Source organism: Pezoporus wallicus, unplaced genomic scaffold (genome assembly GCF_028554395.1).
Source record: "Pezoporus wallicus isolate ANWC-B61680 ecotype Strahan unplaced genomic scaffold, APGP_CSIRO_Pwel_v1 contig_3486, whole genome shotgun sequence".
NCBI lineage: Eukaryota > Metazoa > Chordata > Aves > Psittaciformes > Psittacidae > Pezoporus > Pezoporus wallicus.
The window spans coordinates 8,569,271-8,593,957 of NW_026642292.1; the positions used below are offsets into that span (position 1 = coordinate 8,569,271).

At 42.4% G+C, this 24,687-nt stretch overlaps 1 protein-coding gene and 1 long non-coding RNA gene across 2 annotated transcripts; one reads left to right on the forward strand and one right to left on the reverse strand.

Moving 5' to 3' along the window:
• Positions 1-3,603: 3,603 nt before the first annotated feature.
• LOC130609500 (uncharacterized) lies at positions 3,604-5,376 on the reverse strand. The gene is made up of 2 exons (XR_008974794.1): positions 4,998-5,376; positions 3,604-4,447 (listed from the first exon to the last, which is right to left on the reverse strand). It is a non-coding gene; the product is annotated as an uncharacterized LOC130609500 (long non-coding RNA).
• Positions 5,377-7,979: 2,603 nt separating this feature from the next.
• DTD2 (D-aminoacyl-tRNA deacylase 2) lies at positions 7,980-23,667 on the forward strand. Its single transcript, XM_057428548.1, has 3 exons — positions 7,980-8,190; positions 14,133-14,202; positions 23,318-23,667. The coding sequence occupies exons 1-3, from the start codon at positions 8,080-8,082 to the stop codon at positions 23,641-23,643; spliced, it is 507 nt and encodes a 168-aa protein (XP_057284531.1). The 5' UTR covers positions 7,980-8,079; the 3' UTR covers positions 23,644-23,667.
• The last annotated feature ends 1,020 nt before the right edge of the window (positions 23,668-24,687 follow it).

Genomic DNA, 24,687 nt, shown 5'->3' on the forward strand with positions numbered 1-24,687 from the left:
TCAAAAAGGCATTTAGTCACAATTTCAGTTTATGAAATAATTTTAAATCTGCTTTCCATTCATTTTTTCTCAGTAATGAGCTTATGCTTTAGAGGAAGCATTTTTGTTAACATCAGAACCTTAAGCCTAAATGATTTCTGTATACCAAATGAATCTTATTTGGCCAATGATGCTGATGGAGACATTACAACAACTTTTAGTGTTTCTGGTGTTTAATAATTATTTTAAAAATCTAGTTCATATTCCAAAGAAGTTCAGTTTTGCTTCACGGCCATTTAATACTTATCTCATAAATACCCATACACCAGCAGTGCAAGGTATTTCAGAAGGGCGCCAATACACTTGGGTGTATTCCATGAAAGCTTTTGCATTATGGATCTTGGAACTAATGTCTAAAACCCAACTCCATTACAGAAATAAATGCAATTTGCATTCATCTAATTAGTGCCACTAAAGGATTGCACTGTACCTTTTAAAATACTGATTTAATTAAATTTTGACATGAGGAAATGTAACTATTAGAGGAAATATGGAGACTATTCACAGAAAATAGAAAATTGTTTTGACAGTAAGTGATTGTTGAATTGAGCCCTTGTCTTATTAGCTCACACTTAGGACTCATGGAAGTCATTAGAGAAAGGAGATTTGCAAAGCAGGGTTGTGTTGTGCAACCCGCTTATTGACAGTGGGCTCTGGCCCATATTAACTGCTGAACCAGGACCGGAATTTTTTTGTTAGTGAATGAGCCCTAGCCAAAAATACATCAAGAACTGTCAAAAGTAAAGATGAGTCACAGTGTCCAAAGAATATTTCCTGCAATTAATTAACTTCCTAGTACAAATGTAGAGTAGAATCTACAGATGTAGAAAATTCACAAGAAGGTAAACTTCACTCATTCTCTAAGCTGCAGAGTGCATTAGTTAGAGTTGTGTTTTCTGTATCAGGAGCTAAAACACCTCATATTTGTGGGCACCAAAATGACAGGCTTTTTTCATTTGGACATGGCCCTCACTCAGACTGTCACTATGAAGATGCAACTGGTTTTTTGTCCTATGGACAATAGAGTATCCAGGGAAAGATCAAATATCGGTAATTGATATGAAAATATTCCACATTACAGAGTAATTGTTTTACCTAGTTATTAAAAAAAATGTAAGCCTCTAGCAGTTCCAAGAATTATCTGTGAAATAAAAAGCTCTTTAAGAAGAAGTTACACCAAACACCACTTTTCTATTTTGTTAGAACATCAAATATTGAAGATAAAGTATTTTACTTCCACTCTGTAGCAGCTATTTAGCATCTATTGTAAAAGAAAGAAACTCTGGCCCTTTGGCAGCTAAAAAAAAACCAAACACTGAGAGATTATGTGAAAAATCTCCTTTTATCATTGCAGCGCTTCTGAGGTATCAAATAAAGTAATGATTTCATCCCAAATGAGTTCAGAAACATGCATGAAAAAAAAATCTGCGTTTTAAGAAAAGTGTGAAAACTCAGTATTAAAAAGCAATTCTTGAAACTGGAAGCTCTGTGAAACATGTTAAGCCACACTGGAAATCATAGCAGGAAGCCACATTATTTCTTGACACATGGTCCATTATCTTATTTGAAACCATGAATATTCATTACAATTTACAATCTTCTATTATTTAGCTCACTGCATTAAACATCTGCTTTTTTCTCACAAGACCTGAGAGGAAACAAGATCACCTTCTATTTATGTCAGTTAAAATCACAAAAGGATTATATATTCACTATTGTATTAAGTGAAACAAACCATCAAGGGTGATGGTAAATGCAAGTCCTACAGTTGCTATTTGTTTTAAGGGGAATTAGATCCCCAAATACGATTTTAAGAAAAGCCCACAGATCAACATTACTGTATTTGTATATGATGCAGTGCTACAGCAAAGCAAGATACCCATTTGTGTTGTAATGGGATGTTCTTACATTGAAGGGAATAAAATGCCAAAATCTGTCAACCCTGCTTGGCTCATTGAGCTCTGGCAATCTTGTTGAACTGTGCCATGAAAGAGGCTGCCATTTTCTAAGAACAGCTCCAACAACTGATAAATGACAGACCAAGCATATAATTAGTGCCTCCTCAAACTTACCCAGTTTCATCATGATGCATGGCAAATGGGATGACTTCAGAGGTTTGCCATTCAGAGAATTTTCTAATGACCTATCATTTGTGTGCACACTTTCCTGACTAGCTAAGGATAAGTATGCCTGAGGGGAAAAAAATTATAGGAGCTGTGGCTCAAGGAGAAAGCTTTTGGCCTGAAGCTGTAGCAAGTTTTATTTTGAAAGTCATCCACATAAAGGCAAAGAAATTACACGCAGCCTGATTATGCCTGCATACTCAACTGTAACTGCAGGCAAGGAGTCCTCCAGGTACACAGAGAATAATAAATGACCTTTCATTCTATTGTGAAAGGAGCAGAAAAAGCCACATCTCAATCCATGTACATTTTTAATAATAAAATAAGGCTTTATACCAATAATCTGATAATTTTACATATAAAATCTATTGAAAACATAGAAACTCAAGTTCCAGCTCTTAGAAGATACTGATACATTTTTGTCTTTAGTCATGTCTTCACATTATCATCAAAATTTCTCACTGCAAATAAACAAACAAAACAACCTAACAAAACCACACCTCTGTAGCACTAATTACTATTGCAAAAGTGTTTATGAGGTGCAGAGAGCAGTGATGCAGCAATACCTGGGGAGGAGAACAGATCTGAATTGCTTTATGTGGCAGAAGCAGAGGCAGTATACAGCATAACAGGGACAATGATCCAGGGGCTGTGCAGCACAGCACAAATACTTGGTGGGGCCCACACTAAACCAGCTGTGAGCACAGAGCACAAAGAATATAGGACCTGTGCTCTGCAGGGCCTCTGCAAGAGGGTTCAGTATAAATACCTCCTCCATTAGGAGGAACCCAGTCTGCACCACCCATCTATAACAGCCAGGTGTGAGTTAGCTTAGTGGCTTGAAACAAAGCTGAACTGCCACCTACCACACTGCCAGACCAGTGCCAGGCTCTGCTCAGATGTATGGTCAGCAGTTCCATATAGAGAACAAGAACCTGAAGCTGAGATTCACTGATCAAAGCTGGCTGGCTGAGTATACCAAGCTTGCTCAGGGCTGCCAAACAGCCTGTTTAGCTGCAGACTCATTCAGCGTCCTTACTCCTCGCTGTTTGTGCCAGGCCCTGTGACCATAAGGTTCAGGGCCAAAGCTTACTAGAGTAGCTCAGTTCTGTAAAAAAAACACTGTATTGCTTATAATCAGTGCAAGGTGTTACAGTTATACCCTAAGGTACATACAGTAGGTAGGCTATTCCCACTGCTTTGTTTATTTCTTTGGAGCAGGATACAGAAGTCCTTTAAATATTAATGTCTTTCAATCATGCAGACAAAGGTTTGGTATGGGATACACCCAAGCAGGGGAAAATTATAGTAGTTAAACATCACAGTCAAAGGAACATACCCAACACCTGTAGAGAAAGAAACCGTCATTAATAGTGTACTTAGTTCCTTTAGACAATATGGTAAGCAAACAGGTTGTGTGTCTTTATCCAGCTACCTTCCCCCCCCCCCCCAGTCAAATTTCTGCTTCTCACTTAGAAAAGCTGTAATTGTACCCAACACAGCTTTCACACTGTTACTCTATTCAGAAATTTAATTAACTTTTGATTGCTCTAACATTTCAGTATCTGTTTTGTAACAGTATGAAGGACTAAACAAAACACTGATCTATTTTTACTAATGTATTTAATTTTCGCTGCATACTTTAAACATGCATAAAATCAGCTGCTTAAATCACAGGATTACTCTTCCACAACAGGAATACCAGCCTTCACTGGAAACAATTGAGACATTCCCGGGGACAGCAAGTTGGCTCTGCTGGAAGAGCTGAAGAGGTGTGCCAACTGAAGCTACAAAACTGGGGCTGAAGAGGTCACAATCTTCCTCAGGGCTATAGTGCAAACCAGAAAGATAAAAATCACAATGCCATCTTTTCCTCTCAAGTCACCTTCCCCCAGTGTTTCTTTTGAAGGGTAAACAGATCTGGGGGGTCTCTGGACGGCTAGGATGCTGACAGTCCTCACCCCATGTCTCCTCTGAAAGAGCAATTTCTGGTAGCCTTACACAGGCATTGTGCAATACTTGTGGATTTTGATTGACAAGGCTGCTATTCCATCTTATTTCTGCTGCTTGACTTGCACTAGGGAAATTCTTCATACCCTCTCTCTGCCTTCCTTATTTTTAAATACCTCTGGAGGAAGGAGGATGATGGCTGGGAGGCAGGCATGTTCCTGACCTTAATGTCTGTACAGCACTTTGAATAAGAAAGAAGACAGTACTAAATACAGCCATCATAATGTGTCTAAATGTCTGCTACTTAGACAATAAAATGATTCTAACACGATGTCCTGGGTTCAGCAGTGGCAGTCATTTTTTCTCCTTGATGGCTGGTGCAGTGCTGTGGTTTTGACTTTCAGCCTGGGAACAGCACTGATGTTTCTGGTTGTTGCTAAGTCATGTTTACTTTGACCAAGGACTTTGAGTCTCATGCTCTGCCCTGGAGAAGGGGAAGCCCCGGGGTGGGGCGGGGGAGGGCAAGGACAGGACGCCTGACCCAAACTAACCAAAGAGGTGTTCCATACCACAGCACATCATGGCCAGTGTGTGAACTGGGGGCAGTTGCCTGGAGGGGTTGGATCACTGCTCAGTCAGGCTGAGTATCAGTGGGTGGTGAGCAGTTGTATTCTCTTCCCTTGTTATTTCCCTTATCATTATTATTATTGGTGGTAGCAGCAGTGATTTGTGTTATACTTAGTTACTGGACTGTTCTTATCTCAACCCATGGGAGTTACATTCTTTCAATTGTCCTCCCCATCCCTCTGGGAGTGGTGGGAGGAAGAGGGATGAGTGAGCGAGACTTGTGTGGCTGACTGGGTTTAAACCACGACACAGGACCACCTAATCCTCTCTACATCCACATCGCTGTTCAGCAGTATTTCCTCTCTTCCAGCTAACCAGCATTTCAGCTAGCAATTCTGAGGCTGTAGAAAGAAGAAAGCTTAATTGGATCTTGAACTAGATGGAGAAACAGGCTACAAAAAAATAAAAAATCACCAAAAATGAAGAGCCAGATAGCTCATCCCAGATAGCATGTTAGGCTACATAGCTAAGAAACAAGCAAAATACATAATCTGGGAGCAAAAGAGAAGAAAAAGTTATCCAACAGAAAGCAAAGGACTTGACTCAGTTCAGGATGTAAGATGGTAAACATCACTTCAGAAACAAAACACGCTGTCATTCTGAGCTGTCTTGTGGCAGTTTTAACATCTTGAAAAAAAGATACCGCGTATCAGGGACTGATCTGTTCAGCATGGGCAAATTAAAAAGTGTACTTTTAGTATGTCTGTCCCACAAGCTGTTGTTCTACCAAGATATAACCTTACTAGCAACCTATTTTGTATCTTTGCTATCCAAGTGCCACTGCAGCTTTGTATGGTTTCTCTTTAAAACAGATGACACTGTTGATGTGATAGCTGCTTCAAAGACCTTTGATCATGGTTTCAGACACCACAGACAAAGGAATTTCATCCAAGATGCATCTTGTCCATTCAGAGTTCCAGTCAACTACTGCCCCTGCCAGAGTATGCAACTGCAACTTAATACTAACAAAAAAAAATTAAAAATAATCCCTAGGGAAAAATTCAAGACCACTTGAGATCATTTTGGTACTGAAAGACCTCTAGCATTTCATCAGCTAAGGAAACAGGAGAAAGCCAAGTACACAGAGGCAAAGCTCCCAGCACCCAGCCCCCTCTTCACAAAAAGATTCATTCCATTAAATGTAGATGAAATATGCATGACCATTCACACAAAGGGGAAGGAAAAAACACATGTCCACTGAAATCTGTGAGAAGTGGTTCATACTGCCATCTGCCCTTCCGAAAGAGAACTGATGTGAAAGTAACCAGAAATGTCTTCTGAATACCATTCTCAAAATACCTACTTTCTGCCCAATGACAAAAGCAGAGAGGATAAAAGAAATATTCTGAGACAGCTGTCAAATCTGAAATGTAGAAAAAACTATTTGTATAAATAACTGATAAAAATATCAATATAATTTATGCACTGATACATTCTTTAGATGTCAGGAGGTTTGTGAAAAAACAGTGAAATCCAAACTTTTGTCTACAACATAACCAACAAATTTTTCATTCTTTGGCATACAAAGAGAGGCTCTTAACCTAACTATGGACCAAAAAGTTTCAAGAAATTCAAGATGCAGTACAAGAAAATTCATTTGTCTTCCCAAAGAAAATATAATCCCACCAAGAATCCAAAAATAAACAATGATGTCATACTAATTTTTCTATACGCCGTTTCACACACATCTGTGTTGAAACTTGCACATAAATAGATGTTCTTCATCAAATCCTGGTTAAATAAGGTACTGCAACAAAGAATGATCAACATCCTTGGGTATTACTATTCCTCTATAATCTGGTTATATAATTTACTCAGATTGTAGTAGAATCCATTTACTTCAACAATCAATTTATATTACAAATACATATGGAGAAAAAACTCATTTAAAATGGATTGCTACAGCATTAAACTCTTCCTAATGAGTCTGGGGATACAGCTTTAGAGTAAGTGAACAGAAGGTATTTTAAATAAAATTAGCTGAGTTTAAATTAAACCAGCTCATACTTAACAATACCCTACAGCTAACAAAATTTAGCTAGTTTATGTGCTAACCACATAGTACGATTTCCTCTTCTTCCATAAAGGTTTGCTTTGGGAAGAGCAACGTCACTGAACACTCATGCAAGAGAGAATGTTATTTTTAAATAACACAGAGAAGCCAAATACATCCCTAGGTATAACACTAGCTATTCACGACTGCATATTTTCCCTTCCTGTGCAGTAATCATCTTCAGTAATCTTACTCTGTGATGGAGGCCAGGTAACAAAATTTGGCTTCTCACCCACAGTAAGTCTTAACTATTTAAAAAAAAAAAATTGAACACAGTTTTGAAAATAAAGTCTTCAGTCTTAAAATTAATTCAGAGAGAGGCACTGAATTCTGCATCCCTGTATCCTGATTTCTGAAGCCCATGTTACTAAAAAATTGCATCTGTCAGATTTCATGGATGGGAGGAAGGCACTCTTCTAATTTCGGAACTGTCCAATGACTATCTGGGTATGTAGCCAAAAACCTGAGAGATAACAAAGTATTTGCAATACTTTAACTTTTCCGTTAGCATTGGGATCTCACTTCAGAACTACTCTTTTTGTCATTATTTTGATCGCTCCCTCTCCAGCTCCCTTTTCAGTACATTATTTTCTGTTCCCTCTACTCCAAAGCAGCATTACTGAAGAGAAACTCTCCAACTTGATGGGTTCATCTCGGTCACCTGAAACACAAACAGTTGTTTATAAAGAAGTGACAATATTCAGATTAATAGTTTTTATCTTTTTTCACGGAGAAACTACACAACATACAACGCTTACCCCAAGCATGTAACGTTTCCCCACCACAAAACAAGCAGATTTTCCATTTCTCATAGAGACTACCCTCCCTACACCCGCTTCCCGGTAGCTGTAGGACACGGGTTAATTGAGCTGTAGAGATACTTTGCTTATTCTATTCCAAAGCTTGTACCCTTGCTGCCTGCCCCTCCTTAGAAGCCACCGACAGACCACAAGCCCTGTTTTACCTCCTGCAAAAGATATTTGCTGGTTTTCTCTAACATTTTCAGCAAGGACTTTTTTCACCGCTTACGTGTCACACAAACTGCTTTTAAATGTCTGCAGCGTGAAGTCGCTGCCTCCTGCAGAGCCCGTCAGTGCCTCCCGCCCCGTTCTTTCCATTCACCTGCGACACCGGGCTCCCGGGGATGCGACCCCCAGCCCCACAGCACCGCTCAGTGCGGCGCGGCCTGCGGTGCCGGAAAGGCGTTACGCGAATACCGGCGGCAGCGACGGGGCCGCGCACCGCGCACGCATTCCCCCGCCCTCCTCAGGCCGAGTCGGGATCGTTATGGCGGTTGTGCCGCAGCCGGCGCTGGCTCGGGCCTTGCTCCAGCAGTGCACGTCCGCCCGGCTGCAGGTGAAGCCGCCCGAACACGGCGCCGAGGCCGAATGGGTGGAGGTAACGTCTGCGCCGGCCCTTCACCCCTCGGAGGAGCGGGGAAAACGGAGGCGGCTCGGGGCTGCGCTGGGCCAAGGCGAGCAGCAGCAAGGCGTTCCGTCGGCTGCACGACGAGCGCATGGATGGAGGCAGGGGCCGCTGGCGGAGGCCGCAGTGCGCAGGCCGTGGGGACGGTACTCGGTGGCGACAGCGGGAGCGAGGCTCCAGTCTCCCCTTAGCGCGACCGCGTCGGTGACAGCGGTGGATAAGCCTGTGGAGTTTCAGGAGGTCCCGGTCGGGGCTGGGCTGCTGTCCGTGCCTGCCTTCAAAACCTGTCTCTTCGTTCTTCAGCGAGCCGGTTGGCTGAGAGCAGCCCCAGCGGCCGGCTGGTTACTGGCAGCAGATGAACGCCTGCCCGGCCACTGCCCTACCCTGACCGGGACGGTGGGAGAGGAGCGAAAGGAGGAAGACAAGTGGGTCACAGAGTAAAGTCAGGGAAATCACGTACCCGTTACTGGCACTGGCAAAACAGTCTTGACTTGGGGAATTAAGTTAATTCACTGCCAGTTTAATAAATTTAATTAGTGATTTGAATATTGAAAAAAAAAACCACACCAACAACTCACAAATATTCAGGCATTTGAAGAAAAATCCCTCCTCCTTTTCCAGGCTAAGCTTCACTTCAGACACCTCTTCTATTTCCTTCCTAGTTTCCACCACAGACCCCTCTCCTTAACCCCTTGTTATTGTCAGAGTTTACAGTCGGTCCCTTCAGTGAATCAGCAAGCAGCACATGAGGCTGGGGTCAGTGCTCAGAGGTTTCTCATTGCTACTCCTCATTCTTACCCTATGCTCCAGTTTGGGTCCTCCAGAAGAGCACAGCTGCCCCACCACAAAACAGCTCCTTCCCCTCTAACCTTGTGCCTCCTTTTCCATTATCTGCCCTTTCAGAAACACATTTTCACAGATGCACTGCAAACTTGGCTGATGGGCTCAGCCGTGTACTTTGTGAGTTAGTGTACATGTGGAGAAGAAAGGCCAGGTACAGCAGCATGGCTGTGGCAGCAGTAGTTGTAATTTATTTTGTTTTCTAGACCATTAACCAAAAGTTAAATTTAGGACATAGATCTCCACACAGCTAGAGGGGAACATCATAATTTCCCTCTTCCCATAGTCTTCTGTTGGGAGAGGTAGGTAGGTCTGCAGACTCCCTGGGCTATGCGCTGTGCATACAGACCAGGGCTGTTTACCAAAGCATGAAGGCTGCCCTTTGGGATGCACTGTCGTGCTGTAGTTGTCACTGTTTATGGGTTACCTGAACTAGAATAACTCATCTATGAAGATGCCAAGTGTTTACCCCTTGGCTTTTTTTTGGTGGTGTTTTTTGTCCTTTTTAAAATCTACTACAACTAGTAGTAGACTTAAAAAGTAAAAATTCTAGTGAGTTTGAAGAGCTTATGAGTTCATTCAACAAATCTGAAGAGAGTTTTAAAAAAAAAAGTTGGTCTAGATGTTTCCACTGATTGACTTTCACATTGTTCTTAAAACATTTCTGCCCTTGTTCAGAAGAGGCAGCTGGATCCAGGAGACCTAGTTTCTGCATCATGGCTTGGGAAGCCAGAACGTTTTACTCAGAGGAGATTTGTGTCATCTCACAGATACTATGTTTGGCTGAAGTACATCTGTGTGTATTGCATCATTAGCTTCTCGGTGTAAGGTTAATTACAGCAAAAGTTGCTCAGCACAGCATAAATTAACTAGAGGAAAAATACCCTATTTCTAGTTTGCTAATCTCAGAAATAATTGTAGATCTAGTAAATAAAAGCAAAAATGTCATTTTGCTGGCTGTCTTTTAAACTGTCTCAGAAGAGGCATATGTTATGGTTTAGAGATAGAATGAGGAATTCTGTTGCAAGGAGGTTATTCTGTATATATCTGTTCTGTGAAGTTTTAAATGGCTTAACCAAAATCACAGAGAAAGTAATAGATGGCACTAAAGGAATCTGCAAGAGACTTGGGTGGTCTCAGCAGCATATACTTTGCAGACGTGAACCATACTAGTATTTGTCATGGGGTACTTGGTAATCTTTCCCAGGCACCTGGGGCCCTTTAAGAGAAATCTGTTTTAACAAGAACTCACCATGCAGGAAAAAAACCCACCCTATGCAAAGTTCCGATTTTCTTTAGTATGACTACTTTAGAGGTCACTGGGAGGAATCATTGCTGCTGGTTTTCTGTAATGTTGCTCCCTATATATGCATGTCAGTGAAAAAAAAAAACAAAAACAAACCAGACATAATAAACTATTATTTACATAAACCAGTGTTTCCTGATGATCTGTAACAACTTAAAAGTAGGTCCTCACCTTGAGAAATTTCTAGTATCCTATAAATAACACATTATGTATGGCTTTGAATAGCTTCTGGGTTGTAAGAGACCCCTGTAGGTACTTTAAGAATTTCAAAGTCAATGTCCTTTATCTGGGAAAGGGTTTGAGAGTACTTTATGTCTATACATGAATCACTGCCTTCATTGTGTTTTCATGATTGAGTTTTTCTGCCCTGTTGAGGATTACTGGGGATGGGGTGTCTTGTTTATGGAGAAATGTTGGTTAGATAGCATCCATAAAAAGTTTATGTACACAGCAGAATACTTAGGGGGATAAAAAAGGGAATTCTCCTTTTAAAGGCAGGAGAGAAAAAAGGTGAAATTTGGTGTATTTCACACCTGTGGGAGAAAAGAAATGTAAAATGAATATTCAGCTAAAAAGTGTAAGTGCCTATGCTTTATGCAGTGGAAACTGTTTTTCCCTTATCTTCTTTCCCTTGATTTGTTTTCTGGTTAAGACAGCAAAAAGAAGTGCAAGGTACCAGGCACAGGCTTGTTTTGTGACCTGCGGTAGATGATGTAATCTGTCTTTGCTGCAGCTGGATGTATGAAATAAGAAGAAATCTTCTCACAGGGCAGCAAACATGAACATGAAATGGAAATGTCAAAGAATACTTTATATAATTTAGTTTCACAAACTGGCTTCCGAAGGATTACATAGTGACTCAGTTTCCACTATCAGTTGCATTACGTTTTCCTGGGGTGAGGGGAAAAAAGAGTAGTTTTGCAGAATATATTCGGGGGTTGCTAATGAAATCCTGCAAAATTCATATGGATATATTTAGTAATGAGGGTGAGGAAGGAGTTAGTTGTTTGTTTTTCCTGTAAAAGCTAAAAAGCAGTGTTTGGTGGCAGTATTGCTAAGGCTGGCTGTATGGCTTCAGGGGCTGGGTACTTCATCCCTTCATGATGCGGGTTGCCTGGTCTGATGATTACTTAGGACAGTTGTATAATAAATGCTAGTGTTGCAAAGTAATTTGCTTTGCTGGTTTATTTATGTAGGCATTTTACTAATAACAGTAAATCCACACAAAGCACAGTTTTCCTGGCCAAGCACCTGCCCATCACTACGTAAGTTCCTTGCAGTGGCTCTTTGCACATCAGCATGTTGAATTTATGACTTCCTTATTTGTGTTATTTTGCTTAATTTTTCCTTAGTTAAATATAGCAGTGAAGAGCAGTCAGCTAAACTTTTGACAGGTTACAGAGGACCTCCAGCAAAGGCAATATTTTTGCTTTGGTTCAAAAGGTTTTTACATTCCCATTCCTTACACTGGCAACAAGCACTAGTCTTAGGGCGCCCGAAACACTGATACAAGATCAGAGGACCGACATGAATTATTATTACTAGGTTAGGTCTTGAAATTGTATTAAATTTTACACCTCCTATTCAATTAAAAAAACTAAACAAAAAAGACATAATAAGAGGTAGAAACATGTTCGCACATGTGTTCAGTTTTCAGCTATAGTTGAAGCTATAAGTTTCAACATTCAAATAGCTGAATAGTTTTCAACTATAACATGGTTGAAAAGTGTTGTAGAAAATCATAAGCATGCAATACAAATAGAAACATCCTCTAGCATCTTTAACTTGTCTCTGAATTATTTTTTTTTCCATCAGACCTCCTGTCCCTTTAATTCCCCTTGATATTATGTCTCATCTTGTGATAGAAAGTATATAAAAAATAGGCATCAAATTATGATGGAGGCTGGAAAAATTATGACTGTTTTTACTTACTCTTTAGCTGTCTGGTCTTAGGACTTGCAGGTGTCACTTTCTTTACCTTTTTGTGTTTTTTAATGAACTGCTTGCAGAGTATTGTTACTTCTGTATGTGAGACGCAAAAAACAGTCACAGTTCTCAAGTTGAATGATTCTCTGTGATGTGTGCTGTTAAATGGAGTCAATTCTAATTCAGTGTCAGGTACATACAATGTAAATGTGCTTGGCCTATTTTATCACAAATATTTTTATTAGTATGTATATGTACCACGTTATTCTCTATGAATACCTTGATGCTGGTCTGTTTGTTGAATGAATATTTAGCTAAGCATGTAGGATATTTCACATTTGGCAGACTGCCTCCTTTATTCAAACAGATGGTTTGAAATGTCATTTGAGGTTCAGGCCATCAAATTTCTTACAATGTTTATGAAATATGGCAGTCATTTGGGAACATGTATAATATTGTGCAGAGGTCAAAATGAGTTTTGAAAGGAGCCATTTAAAGCTTTTGAAAGTTCTCAGCATGTGACGTTTTGGCTACAAAGAGCAGCCTCTTTTTTTCCATAAGTTAGTTACCAGAAAAATAGTTGAGGGGACATAGCTCTTCTCAGTCATTGCCTTGAGCATTTTGTTTAATCTCTGCAATAACAAAGGGATAAAATCTCATGTGTATAGCTGAGCTTTTTTCACCTAAAACCTTTATCTTTTAAAGAAAAGAGAAAAGGAAAAATAAAGAAAAGAGAAGAAAAATAATAAAGGTATTTTTTAGAAACTACCCACATTTCTTATACTTTTGCTTTGATAATGTCTTTATTAGTGACTCATTCCTGCCCCAACCTACTTAGCATCTCTTAGGTGACATTTCATAAGCTGACATTTATCTTTCTTCTAACAAAAATATAAAGACACTCATTCTTGACAAAGCAGTGCTGAGGGTTTCTTTAGATACTATATGCCTGTGGATATTGTATGCCTTTCTTTTTTTGTCCTGAAGAACTTAAACCATTCAGGTATACCTGTGCATGAGACGTAATTGCTGTTGGCTGCAGAGCCTGTCAGTTTGTCTTAATAAAGCAGAGGCTGTTGCACACAGTCCTTGTGAACTAACCAAGAAAGCTACACAAGAATTTCTTTGTGCTTTTTCCTCAGTACAGACCTAATTCTTCCCTCAAATCAGTATTTCTTACAATTAGTCCCTCTGACTGCTAAAGAAGTAGCATATACTTTATACGAATCAGGGGAAAGGTCCAATTTCACCAAAAAGATTTTACCCACCGTTAAATAATATTCTGAACAACTTCAGTTGTTGGTCATCAGATTTAAGTTGGTCATCATGTTTCAATCTTTAATTAACATACTCAATGTTTTTTTCAGAATTATCCTGTACTAGATTACTTTTGACATCAAAATACGGTTCAGTTCACTACCAAGTCCTGTGGCGTTTGTCATGTTTCGTGATAGGAAATAAACTTCTAATTCGCACTGAAAATTATTTTATATTTGATAGGAAAAAGCTTAAGTTATTTCCTTTACTGGATTTAAGTACTGTAATTCATCTTGTCACATTGTCTATGTTAATACTGTCCATTGTATATTCCAACTACATTTGGCTTTACATGGAGCTAATAAATTGGCTTAATTGTATGTAGAAGCATTGTGCAGATAATCACTGTGTATCTCATAAGCTTCCACAGTATGGTGCGTAAATGTCTGAAGTTATACTAGGTAACTAAAACTGCTCTCAGAAGCTTTTCTTATGCAGTTTTGCTATTTTTGATACTAGTTTTAATGATAAGTGTGCGTGTTGGACAATGAGAAACATTGACATAGTTTTCTGTAATCTTTTGTAGATCCAGAGGGGGCTTGTTATCTACATATGCTTCTTCAAAGGTGCTGATGAAGATCTTGTTCCAAAAATTGGTATGATATAATCCTTATCGATTCTTGTATTGTTGAAAAAGAAGAGCAGTAGAGGCAGAGAAGGCAGCAACCATTTGGACAAGAAGTCAAAAAGCCATCAGATAGCATCATTTCAAATCAATCACCTGGCTGAAAGAACAGCTTGCTTGATCTTGTTTCTTTTGACAGTCGTCCGTACTTCTCACTCTGTCCATCTGCTTATGATCAACCTGTCATTTAGAAAGTCAATTCCCGTGATGGTAACATTCTAGCAAACAAAGTGTGTCACCTGCTGTTTTGACATATCACATGTATCAGGCAGCAGGTTCAGTCCAGGACAGATCTCAGTTTAGAGAAAACTGTTTTTAAATAATTCATGGCTTGATTTGAGAAGTATTTTAACACTGATCTCATTGTAGGTGCAGGATATTTAAAATTATAGCCAGTAGAGGGAGTTGGGTGGATAACTAAACTCTGTCCTTCCTGTCTCCTTCCAGTGATACTATAAGCAGTTAGCGTTTTAAGTGCAGTTTTCTGATGCAGAAGTGATAACAGCAATATCTGCAGTTCTTTCCCTTTTCTCCACATGCACTTTAACATTTACATCAAAGCAGAGAAGATGCTGTGGTTAAGATCAAATGGTAGCGATTTCTGTCTTCACCTACTGTTGTTTTATCTTGAAGTTTTGGTTGGTTGGTTGGTTTTCTTTTCTTCTTTACGTTTATTTAATTCCTCACCTTCCTTTCCTCCATCAGTAGCACTGCACCACCTGGGAAATTCCATGATGCCACTTTTAATTCCAGATAAAAGTGCCCCTTTTCTGTGACTGTCTGTCGTGGTTTAAACCCAGTCAGGCAACTTGTTCACTCACTCCCAGTGAGTGGTGCCGGGCTGACAACAATCGAAGGCCCCCCCCCCCCCCCCCGGGGCTCTCCCCTTCCCCGCTCCCAGAGGAACAGGGAGGAGGATCGAAAGAGTGCAACTCCTACGGGTTGAGACAAGAACAGTCCAGCAACCAGTATACAACACAAATCACCACCACTACCACCACCGACAACAATGATAAGAGAAAATAACAAGGGAAGAGAATACGATACCACCAGCCAAGAAACGAATCCCACCCAGAAGCCTGTGTCCTTCTGTCTAACTCCCAGTTATCCCCACCCCAGGCATGACGTGCTGTGGTATGGAATACCTCCTGGCTAGCCCGGGTCAGGCACCGCATCTCTGCTTCTTCATGGCTTCCCCTCCTCCCTGGCAGAGCATGAGCCTCACAAAGTCCTTGGTCAGGGTAAACATCACTTAGCCACAACCGAAAACATCGACTTCACCAACACTGTTCCCAGGCTGGAAGTCAAAGCACAGCACTGCACCAGTTACCACAAAGGAGAAACATGACTGCTACTGCTGAACCCAGGACATTATCCACCCCTTATTCCATACCATTCACGTCGTGCTCAGATCCCACATTTTCAATACATCATTGCTCTCCCACATATATACATCCATATACATACAGACCAAGAGAAAAAGATCATTTTCTTAGTGCATGGACCAATCCCTATAATGCTGCCGAGTCCATTCGGTCCATGATGTCAGGTTCCATCTGTTGTAACAATCTTTCAGGGCAGGAAAGGCTGTGTGCAGTATTGGATCGTTGCCTGCTGATGCTGGTCGTTCCTTTACTGCGGAACTCATCTGGTTCTATCAAAGTTCATTCTCTGTTGGGATGATGGTTGGAGGGAAGTCAGGGCCAGTCGCTGGTGACCTGAAGACATCTAGTTGATGGGCTATAAAAGTATTACACAGCAGACAACAGCATACAATTGAGTTCACTGGCTGTTTTCCCCTAAAATCAAATCCCCTTGAGATATACATCGGACTTCCCCATCTTCCCACGTTACCCACCAAGTATATCCAGGTCCCTGAGCAAAAGCAATCCCACGAGTGGGTTTGCCTTTACCTGAAGCAGGAATAACCCAGACTGTCTTCCCCAGCAAATTCTTCATATGCACCACAGGAACTTTGTCCCCCTCTACAATATGTAAAAATTCTGACTGGGCTGGGCCGGCCCTGTTGGCAGATCCTCTGGTGTTGACCAACCAGGTGGCCTTTGGTAAGTGTGTATCCCAATGCTTGAAAGTTCCCCCACCCATTGCTCTCAGTGTAGTTTTTAACAGCCCATTGTACCGTTCAATTTTCCCAGAGGCTGGTGCGTGGTAGGGGATGTGATATACCCACTCAATGCCATGCTCTTTGGCCCAAATATCTATAAGGTTATTCCAGAAATGAGTCCCATTGTCTGACTCAATTCTCTCTGGGGTGCCGTGTCACCACAAAATCTGTTTCTCAAGTCCCAGGATAGTGTTCCGGGCAGTGGCATGGGGCACAGCGTATGTTTCCAGCCACCCGGTGGTTGCTTCCACCATGGTAAGCACATGGCGCTTGCCTTGGCGGGTTGGTGGCAGTGTGATATAGTCAATCTGCCAGGCCTCCCCATATTTATACTTCAACCATCGTCCTCCATACCAAAGAGGCTTTAACCGCTTGGCTTGTTTAATTGCAGCACATGTTTCACACTCATGAATAACCTGGGCAATAGTGTCCATTGTTAAGCCCACCCCTCGATCACGAGCCCATCTATATGTTGCATCTCTGACCTGATGGCCTGAAGTGTCATGGGCCCACCGGGCCAAAAATAATTCACCTTTATGTTGCCAATCTAAGTCCACCTGAGCCACTTCAATCTTAGCCGCTTTATCCACTTGTTGGTTGTTCTGGTGTTCCTCAGTGGCCCGACTCTTGGGTACATGGGCATCTACATGACGTACCTTCACCACCAGGTTCTGCACCCGGGCAGCAATATCTTTCCACAGTGCAGCAGCCCAGATGGGTTTACCTCTGCGTTGCCAGTTGCTCTGCTTCCATTGCTTCAACCACCCCCACAGGGCATTTGCCACCATCCATGAGTCAGTATAGAGATAAAGTACTGGCCACTTTTCTCGTTCAGCAATGTCCAGGGCCAGCTGGATGGCTTTCACCTCGGCAAACTGACTCGATTCACCCTCTCCTTCAGCAGTTTCTACAACTTGTCGTCCAGGACTCCATACAGCTGCCTTCCATCTCCGATTCTTTCCCACAATACGGCAAGAGCCATCAGTAAACAAGGCATACTGCTTTTCACTTTCTGACAGTTTATTATATGGTGGGGCCTCTTCAGCACACACCGCCTCCTCCTTTGGTGACATTCCGAAATCTTTGCCCTCTGGCCAGTCCATGATGACTTCTAGAATGCCTGGACGACTGAGATTTCCTATTCGAGTTCGTTGTGTAATTAGTGCAGCCCATTTACTCCATGTAGCATCAGTTGCATGATGTGTAGAGGAGACCCTGCCTTTGAACATCCAGCCCAGCACGGGCAACCGGGGTGCCAGGAGGAGCTGTGCTTCAGTGCCAATCACTTCCGAAGCAGCTCGAACCCCTTCATAGGCTGCCAGTATCTCTTTCTCAGTTGGGGTATAGCTGGCCTCAGATCCTTTGTATCCCCGACTCCAAAAGCCGAGGGGTCGACCTCGAGTCTCCCCTGGAGCTTTCTGCCAGAGGCTCCAGGTAGGACCGTTCTCCCCAGCTGCAGTGTACAGCACATTTTTTACATCTGGCCCGGTCCGGACTGGTCCAAGGGCTACTGCATGAACTATCTCGCGTTTAATTTGCTCAAAGGCTTGTTGCTGCTCAGGGCCCCATTTAAAATCATTCTTCTTCCGGGTCACATGATAGAGAGGGCTTACAATCGAGCTGTAATTTGGGATGTGCATTCTCCAGAACCCCACAGCACCCAAGAAAGCTTGCGTTTCTTTCTTATTAGTTGGTGGAGACATTGCTGTTATCTTGTTGATCACATCTGTGGGGATCTGTCTACGTCCATCTTGCCATTTTATTCCCCAAAGTTGAATCTCCTGTGCAGGTCCCTTGACCTTACTCCATTTTATGGCAAAACCGGCTTTCAGCAGGATTTGGATTATTTTCCTCCCTTTCTCAAAGACTTCTTCCACTGTATCACCCCACACAATAATGTCATCAATGTATTGCAGGTGTTCTGGAGCTTGCCCCTGTTCCAGTGCAGTCTGGATCAGTCCGTGGCAAATGGTAGGGCTGCGTTTCCACCCCTGGGGCAGTCGGTTCCAAGTGAACTGGACACCCCTCCAAGTAAAAGCAAACTGTGGCCTGCACTCTGCTGCCAAAGGAATGGAGAAAAATGCATTGGCAATATCAATCGTGGCATACCACTTGGCTGCCTTTGGCTCTAGTTCATACTGAAGTTAGCATGTCCGTTACAAGCAGGACTCAATGGTGGTGTGACTTCATTCAGGCCACGATAGTCTACTGTTAATCTCCACTCTCCGTTAGACTTTCGCACTGGCCATATGGGGCTATTAAAGGGTGAGCGGGTCCTGCTGATCACCCCCTGACTCTCCAGTCTACGGATCAGCTGATGGATGGGAATCAGGGAGTCTCGATTGGTGCGATATTGCCGCCGGTGCACTGTTGTGGTCGCAATTGGCACTTGTTGTTCTTCGACTTTCAGCAACCCCACAGCAGAGGGATCTTCTGAGAGACCAGGCAAGGTGGACAGCTGCTCAATTTCCTCAGTCTCCAAAGCAGCAATACCAAAAGCCCACCGGTACCCTTTTGGGTCTTTGAAGTACCCTCTCTTGAGGTAGTCTATGCCGAGGATGCATGGAGCCTCTGGACCAGTCACAATAGGGTGCTTTTGCCATTCCCTCCCAGTCAGGCTGATTTCAGCCTCCAGCACAGTCAACTCTTGGGATCCTCCTGTCACTCCAGAAGTATAGATGGGTTCCACCCCTTGACAGCTTGATGGCATCAGGGTACACTGTGCACCGGTACCTACTAGAGCCTTATACTTCTGTGGGACTGATGTGCCAGGCCATCTGATCCACACAGTCCAGTAAATCCAATTGTCCCCTACCTCCACCTGGCTGGAGGCAGGGCCCCTCTAATGGTCGTCACAGCATTGGACACTTAAGTCGTGGTGAAAGGGATTATTCTTCATTATCACAGGAGCTGGAGTAAAATCAGCTCTTCCACTCCATCTGGGAAGCTGCTCACCAGAGACTGAAGCCATAGCTCTCATGGGACAAACAGTCTTGGCCCTTGCTCCCCTCTTCAGTTCACTCACCCGTTCCTCCAAAGCTGAAGTAGGTTTTCTATCCCACTTTGTCATGCCTTCTCCGTGATCCCGCAGGTAAAACCATAGGGTAGCCCGTGGCGTATACCTCCTGTATCTCCTCTCTTGAACAATAGGACGCCTTTTGTTAATAGCTGAGATGTGTGTTGGTACACGTGAGGAGCTGGATAAATCAGATAGATCGTCCCTCAATTGTTCGAGGTCCTGGGACAGTTTTTTCACAGCTGAGATGATGGAAGGGGTGAGGTTGTCTTCGAACTCTCGGAGTTTATGAACCATTTCATCCACTGTTAGTGGTACTATGTCATTCCAGGTTACTGTTGCCAATGAATGGGCATATGATGACGGTGCATTCCGTGTAAGTTTTCGCCACATGGGCCGCGTACATTCAACTTCATCTGGGTCTATAGGTGTATCCCCGTTATTCGGCTTGATGTGATAGATCATCTCTACGATGGCCGATTCCCTCAGAGACTGGATGCCTTTGTCTATAGTAGTCCACTTGGCCGAACGACTCGTAACATCGTCCTTGTATGGAAACCTTTCTTTCACAGCTGCCAAGAGCTGCCTCCAAAGGCTGAGGGAATTTTTCTCTCTTGCAATTGCTTTGACAATTCCCCCTTCTCTAGCAAGTGATCCCAGCTGCTCGGCTTCTGTACCTTCTAGTTCATGACCATCGGCCCCATTGTCCCAGCATCAGAGTAACCAGGTGATGATGTGCTCCCCTGGTTGACGGGTAAAATCTTTTCACATATTCCGCAGCTCGGTTGAGGTCCGAGGTCAAGAAGTTTCCTCTTCTTCTTCTTCTTCGTCATGTGATGATGACTCCTGATCAGATTCTGGACCGGATGGTGAATTCATTGTTTCTTCATCTTGCTTCACCCTTCTTGCCTCTTTTTTTTCTTTTTCTCTTGCTTATAGGGGCAACCGATATTGGTGTGACTTGGACCTCTGGTTTGGCTGCAGTGATTATCACTGTGGTTTGAGTAGCAACTGTACTTGTTGCTGGAGGTGGTGTAGCTACTGTGCTTGGAGCTGGGGTAACCGCGCTGTCTGTTGCAGTTGAAGTTTGAGCAGCTGCTGTACTTGCCACTGGGGTAGCTGCACAGTTCATTGCAGCCAAAGTTTGAGTAGCGACTGTACTTGTTGCTGGGGGTGGTGAAGCTGCTGTGCTAGGAGCTGGAGTAGCTGCGCTGACTGTTGCTTTGCCCTCAGATCCGCCGACATTCTTTTCCTTTTGAAGGTGCTGGATAGTGTTGAACAAGGCCCTGTAAGCATAGGCCAAGCCCCAGCACGTTGCCGTGATTTGTCCATCTCTGGTATGGCCAGAATGACCACACACCTCATTTAAGTGTTTTACTAATTCTTCTGGATTTTGCAGTTGTTCGGTGGTGAAATTCCAAAGTACTGGAGGGGCCCACTGACCTAGATACTTGCCCATACTATCTATCCCACACACCCTGCCACTCATGGCTGTCCAGCCTCAGGGAAAATCTCTTGGTCCTCCTACATCGTCGTTTGACCCCAGACAAGACCCAAACCTGACTCTGCTTAACTCTTGAAATCAGTCGTGGGCAAAACACACTCTGTATGCGTGCTAGCATGGTGATTCCCATCACGATCAGCAAACAAGTCTCAACAGCATTAAAAGGCCATTCAAAAACTTCAAAACTCTCAAATGTAAATGGTCTGGGGGGACAACTGAGAGGGTAAAAGGGTGTCTCCTTCACAGGTTGAGCACCTGAGAAGGAGAAAAAAGATGTGTAATTGCTAAGCACCTCCATCATAAACCTCCCAAAGTATAAAGGTGGTGACCACACTGGGAACATAAGCCAGATCAGTTTCATGATCAATGATTCTATTGTATTACAAGTCATTACCATAAAGTACAATGGGACAAAAAGCCCAAGCCCCACACTTGAAAAACACTAATACAGCAAATACCGGATGGAAGTAAGATACGATATACTGAAACTGTGAGATCAAGAGGAACAACCTTGAGAGCCAATAAATCAGCATTGTGATGAGTGACTATTAATCCAGTCAGATCTGTTCTTATCTCAACCCCTCGTGCCCCGCGTTGGGCACCAAAAAGAACTGTCGTGGTTTAAACCCAGTCAGGTAACTTGTTCACTCACTCCCAGTGAGTGGTGCTGGGCTGACAACAATCGAGGTCCACCCCCTTCCCCCCACCGGGGCTCTCCGCTTCCCCGCTCCCGGAGGAACAGGGAGGAGGATCGAAAAAGTGCAACTCCCACGGGTTGAGACAAGAACAGTCCAGCAACCAATGTACAACACAAATCACCACCACTACCACCACCGACAACAATGATAAGAGAAAATAACAAGGGAAGAGAATATGATACCACCAGCCAAGAAACGAATCCCACCCGGAAGCCCATGTCCTTCCGGGTAACTCCCAGTTACCCCCCACCCCGGCCATGATGTGCTGTGGTATGGAATGCCTCCCTGGCTAGCCTGGGTCAGGCTCCCCATCTCTGCTTCCTCACGGCTTCCCCTCCTCCCTGGCAGAGCATGAGCCTCACAAAGTCCTTGGTCAGGGTAAACATCACTTAGCAACAACCAAAAACATCAGTATCAACAGCACTGTTCCCAGGTTGGAAGTCAAAACACAGCACTGCACCAGCTACCACAAAGGAGAAACATGACTGCTACTGCTGAACCCAGGACACTGAATGAAATTAGTGGTTTTTCAAAAGGTCAAGTAACAATGTTCTATTTTGGGCTACTGAGTGGGACCAGCAGAAAGACCTGGCAGTGCACACAGCCTGTGCAGCAGCACAGGTGCTATTAAAAATGCTGAGAGCAGCTGTTGGGGGTCTTGGCCTTAGAGGGCAGAATCTTTCTGTGATGCTAAACTAAGTTGAAATCTTTGGGTATATTTAAAACTGTGATATGAAAATTGCTTTTGTTCTTGTGAGGGTTTCATGAGAGTGTTACTTTACTTGAGAATAATGAGCTTTTCAGCTGTCTGGCTGCTGAAACAGGCCAGAAAAAGTTGTTTCCTATTAGGATATTCATCTACAACTATCCTCCTTAAGTGTCTTGTCTTATAAGATATTTTTTCCTAAATATATTTTGAAACTGTTTAAATGACTGGGTTTGCTTCCTGAATCACAACTCAGCTCTTCTTGGTTCCAACAACATTAAACTTTTACAGGTTTGGAGGCATGACTAGTATCCTCCTAGCTTTTACGGAGTTGGAGGCAGTTTTGGGGGAATGATTTGATTTCTTATGCAAACGTATATACATTGGAAAATATAATGTTAGTAAACGCATCAATTTTGTTTGCAAGTTTATATATTCTGGCTTATGGACCAAATTGCATCTTTGACCTTCCTGCCCACTTCTTCTCTCAGAAGACAAGCTGGCACCCATTCATCTCACAGTGGAGTGTTAAAGGACACTCACTCCACTTGAGACCAAACTGCAGAGTTGTGACTTCAGCCCAGATCAGTGCTGGGTCCTGCTGCTGCAAGCAGAATGAAAAGACCCTTGGGCAGAAACTTCTCCCAAGTGCACTGAAGATGGTGTTATCTCCTGCAGTGTGCACCGTTGTGCAAATGTTGCCTATTTGAGTATAGGGTAGTTAAATTAGGGTCCTTAATTGGATCCTGGGTTCCTCTGGGGGTGTCCAACTAGAATCAACTTCGGGATTTCAGACAACCAAAATACAAGTCTTTAGTCATACTATATTAATATAAATATCCTTGACATTCTTCACAATACTCAGACGTCTTAGCTGGTTGATAGTGTTTACTAACTATGTTTCATTTCATTAATAAGCAGTTACTCTAATAATTTGTCACACACCACAATATTTGTTATATCTTGTTTATGATGTTTTATTAGGTGCTCTTTAATTTGGTTCAGTTACACTAACTCTTACTTTATTTTTTTTGCAGTCCATACGCTGTTGAGTGTTAAATTAAGTGAAAATGAAAGCGGCGAGTACGTTTCTGTTCTGGATTTACCAGGCGATGTGCTAATCATACCACAAGCTACTCTAGGCGGTAAACTGAAGGGAAAGAAGATGCAGTACCATGCAAACATTGAAAAAGAAAAAGGTTTGGAACTTTATTCTCAGTTTGTGACTTTGTGTGAAAAAGAACTGTCTGCCAGCACCAGATGTGCAGAGGCAGGTGTTCGTGTCAAGCATGGCACATACGGAAACAGGCAGGTGTTAAAACTGGATACAAATGGACCTTACACTCATCTGATTGAATTTTGAAAGAAATAAATGATATTCTGGATACAGTACTGGCTGGCAAATGTTGTCTTTTTTTTTTTAAATATCTATAACTTCTAAGCATTAATGTACTTAAATAATTTAGGAGATACAGTGTAAGAAAGACTTTCACTCATCTGGTACTGGTGTTGCCAGTCTCATTAAATAGATGCTTAAGACTGCTTTGCGACAATGAGTTATTTGTTTTATGCCCATATTCATCTGAAGTGTGGTCAAAATAATTGGTAATATTGATCCAGTGAAGCTGGATAGTTTGGAAGACTTTATTAATGAAAATAGGGTAATGCATACGTTTCTTACTACAAAAATAATGGCAAAAGTTTTACATGTATTAGCTGTTGTAAAGTACACTTGAGGATGTGCAGTTTCTAGATTAAAAAAATAAAAGAATGCTGTAGATGTACTTACCTGTTCTCAGATGCTGTAGATGTACTTACCTGTTCCCGGATTTCCTTAGTCAGACAATTTTTGCCTTTCTATTTCCTATCTATGAAATAGCAACACTTCCTAGCTAGCAACTATATTGAAAGCACAAATTCATTGTATTTTTAGCCTATTAGAGAGTAGGTATTAAATAAGAGAGTCTATTCCCCTCATCCAGAGTGTTTAGGAGTGGGACATTTAAGCACTGAACATGGGCTATACAAAGAAGAAAAAGTGAGGTGCCTCTAGAAACTGAAGTTAAGGCAGTACCACTGAATTGCTTTCTTGAAGTCTGCACTTCAAAATCTCCTCTGATGTGTTTTCATAGGCTGCTTGCTATAGTTTGGTCTGTGTCTTTGTTACCTTGGTCATCTTGTCTACTCAGTTATTTCATAACGAGCCTCAGGGAAAGGACTGAAATACGTGAAAACAAAAATAAAAATGGCACAATGTATGCTGCCGCCTTGTTGTTCCCTCTGCCCCTATTGCTTCCTTCCAGATTTTTGTCTGTTGAATCTGCCAGGCAGAGAGTAACTTATATTTCTTTTATATACAGTGTTTGCACATTTGGGGCACCATTCCCGGCTGACCCACTATGCAGTA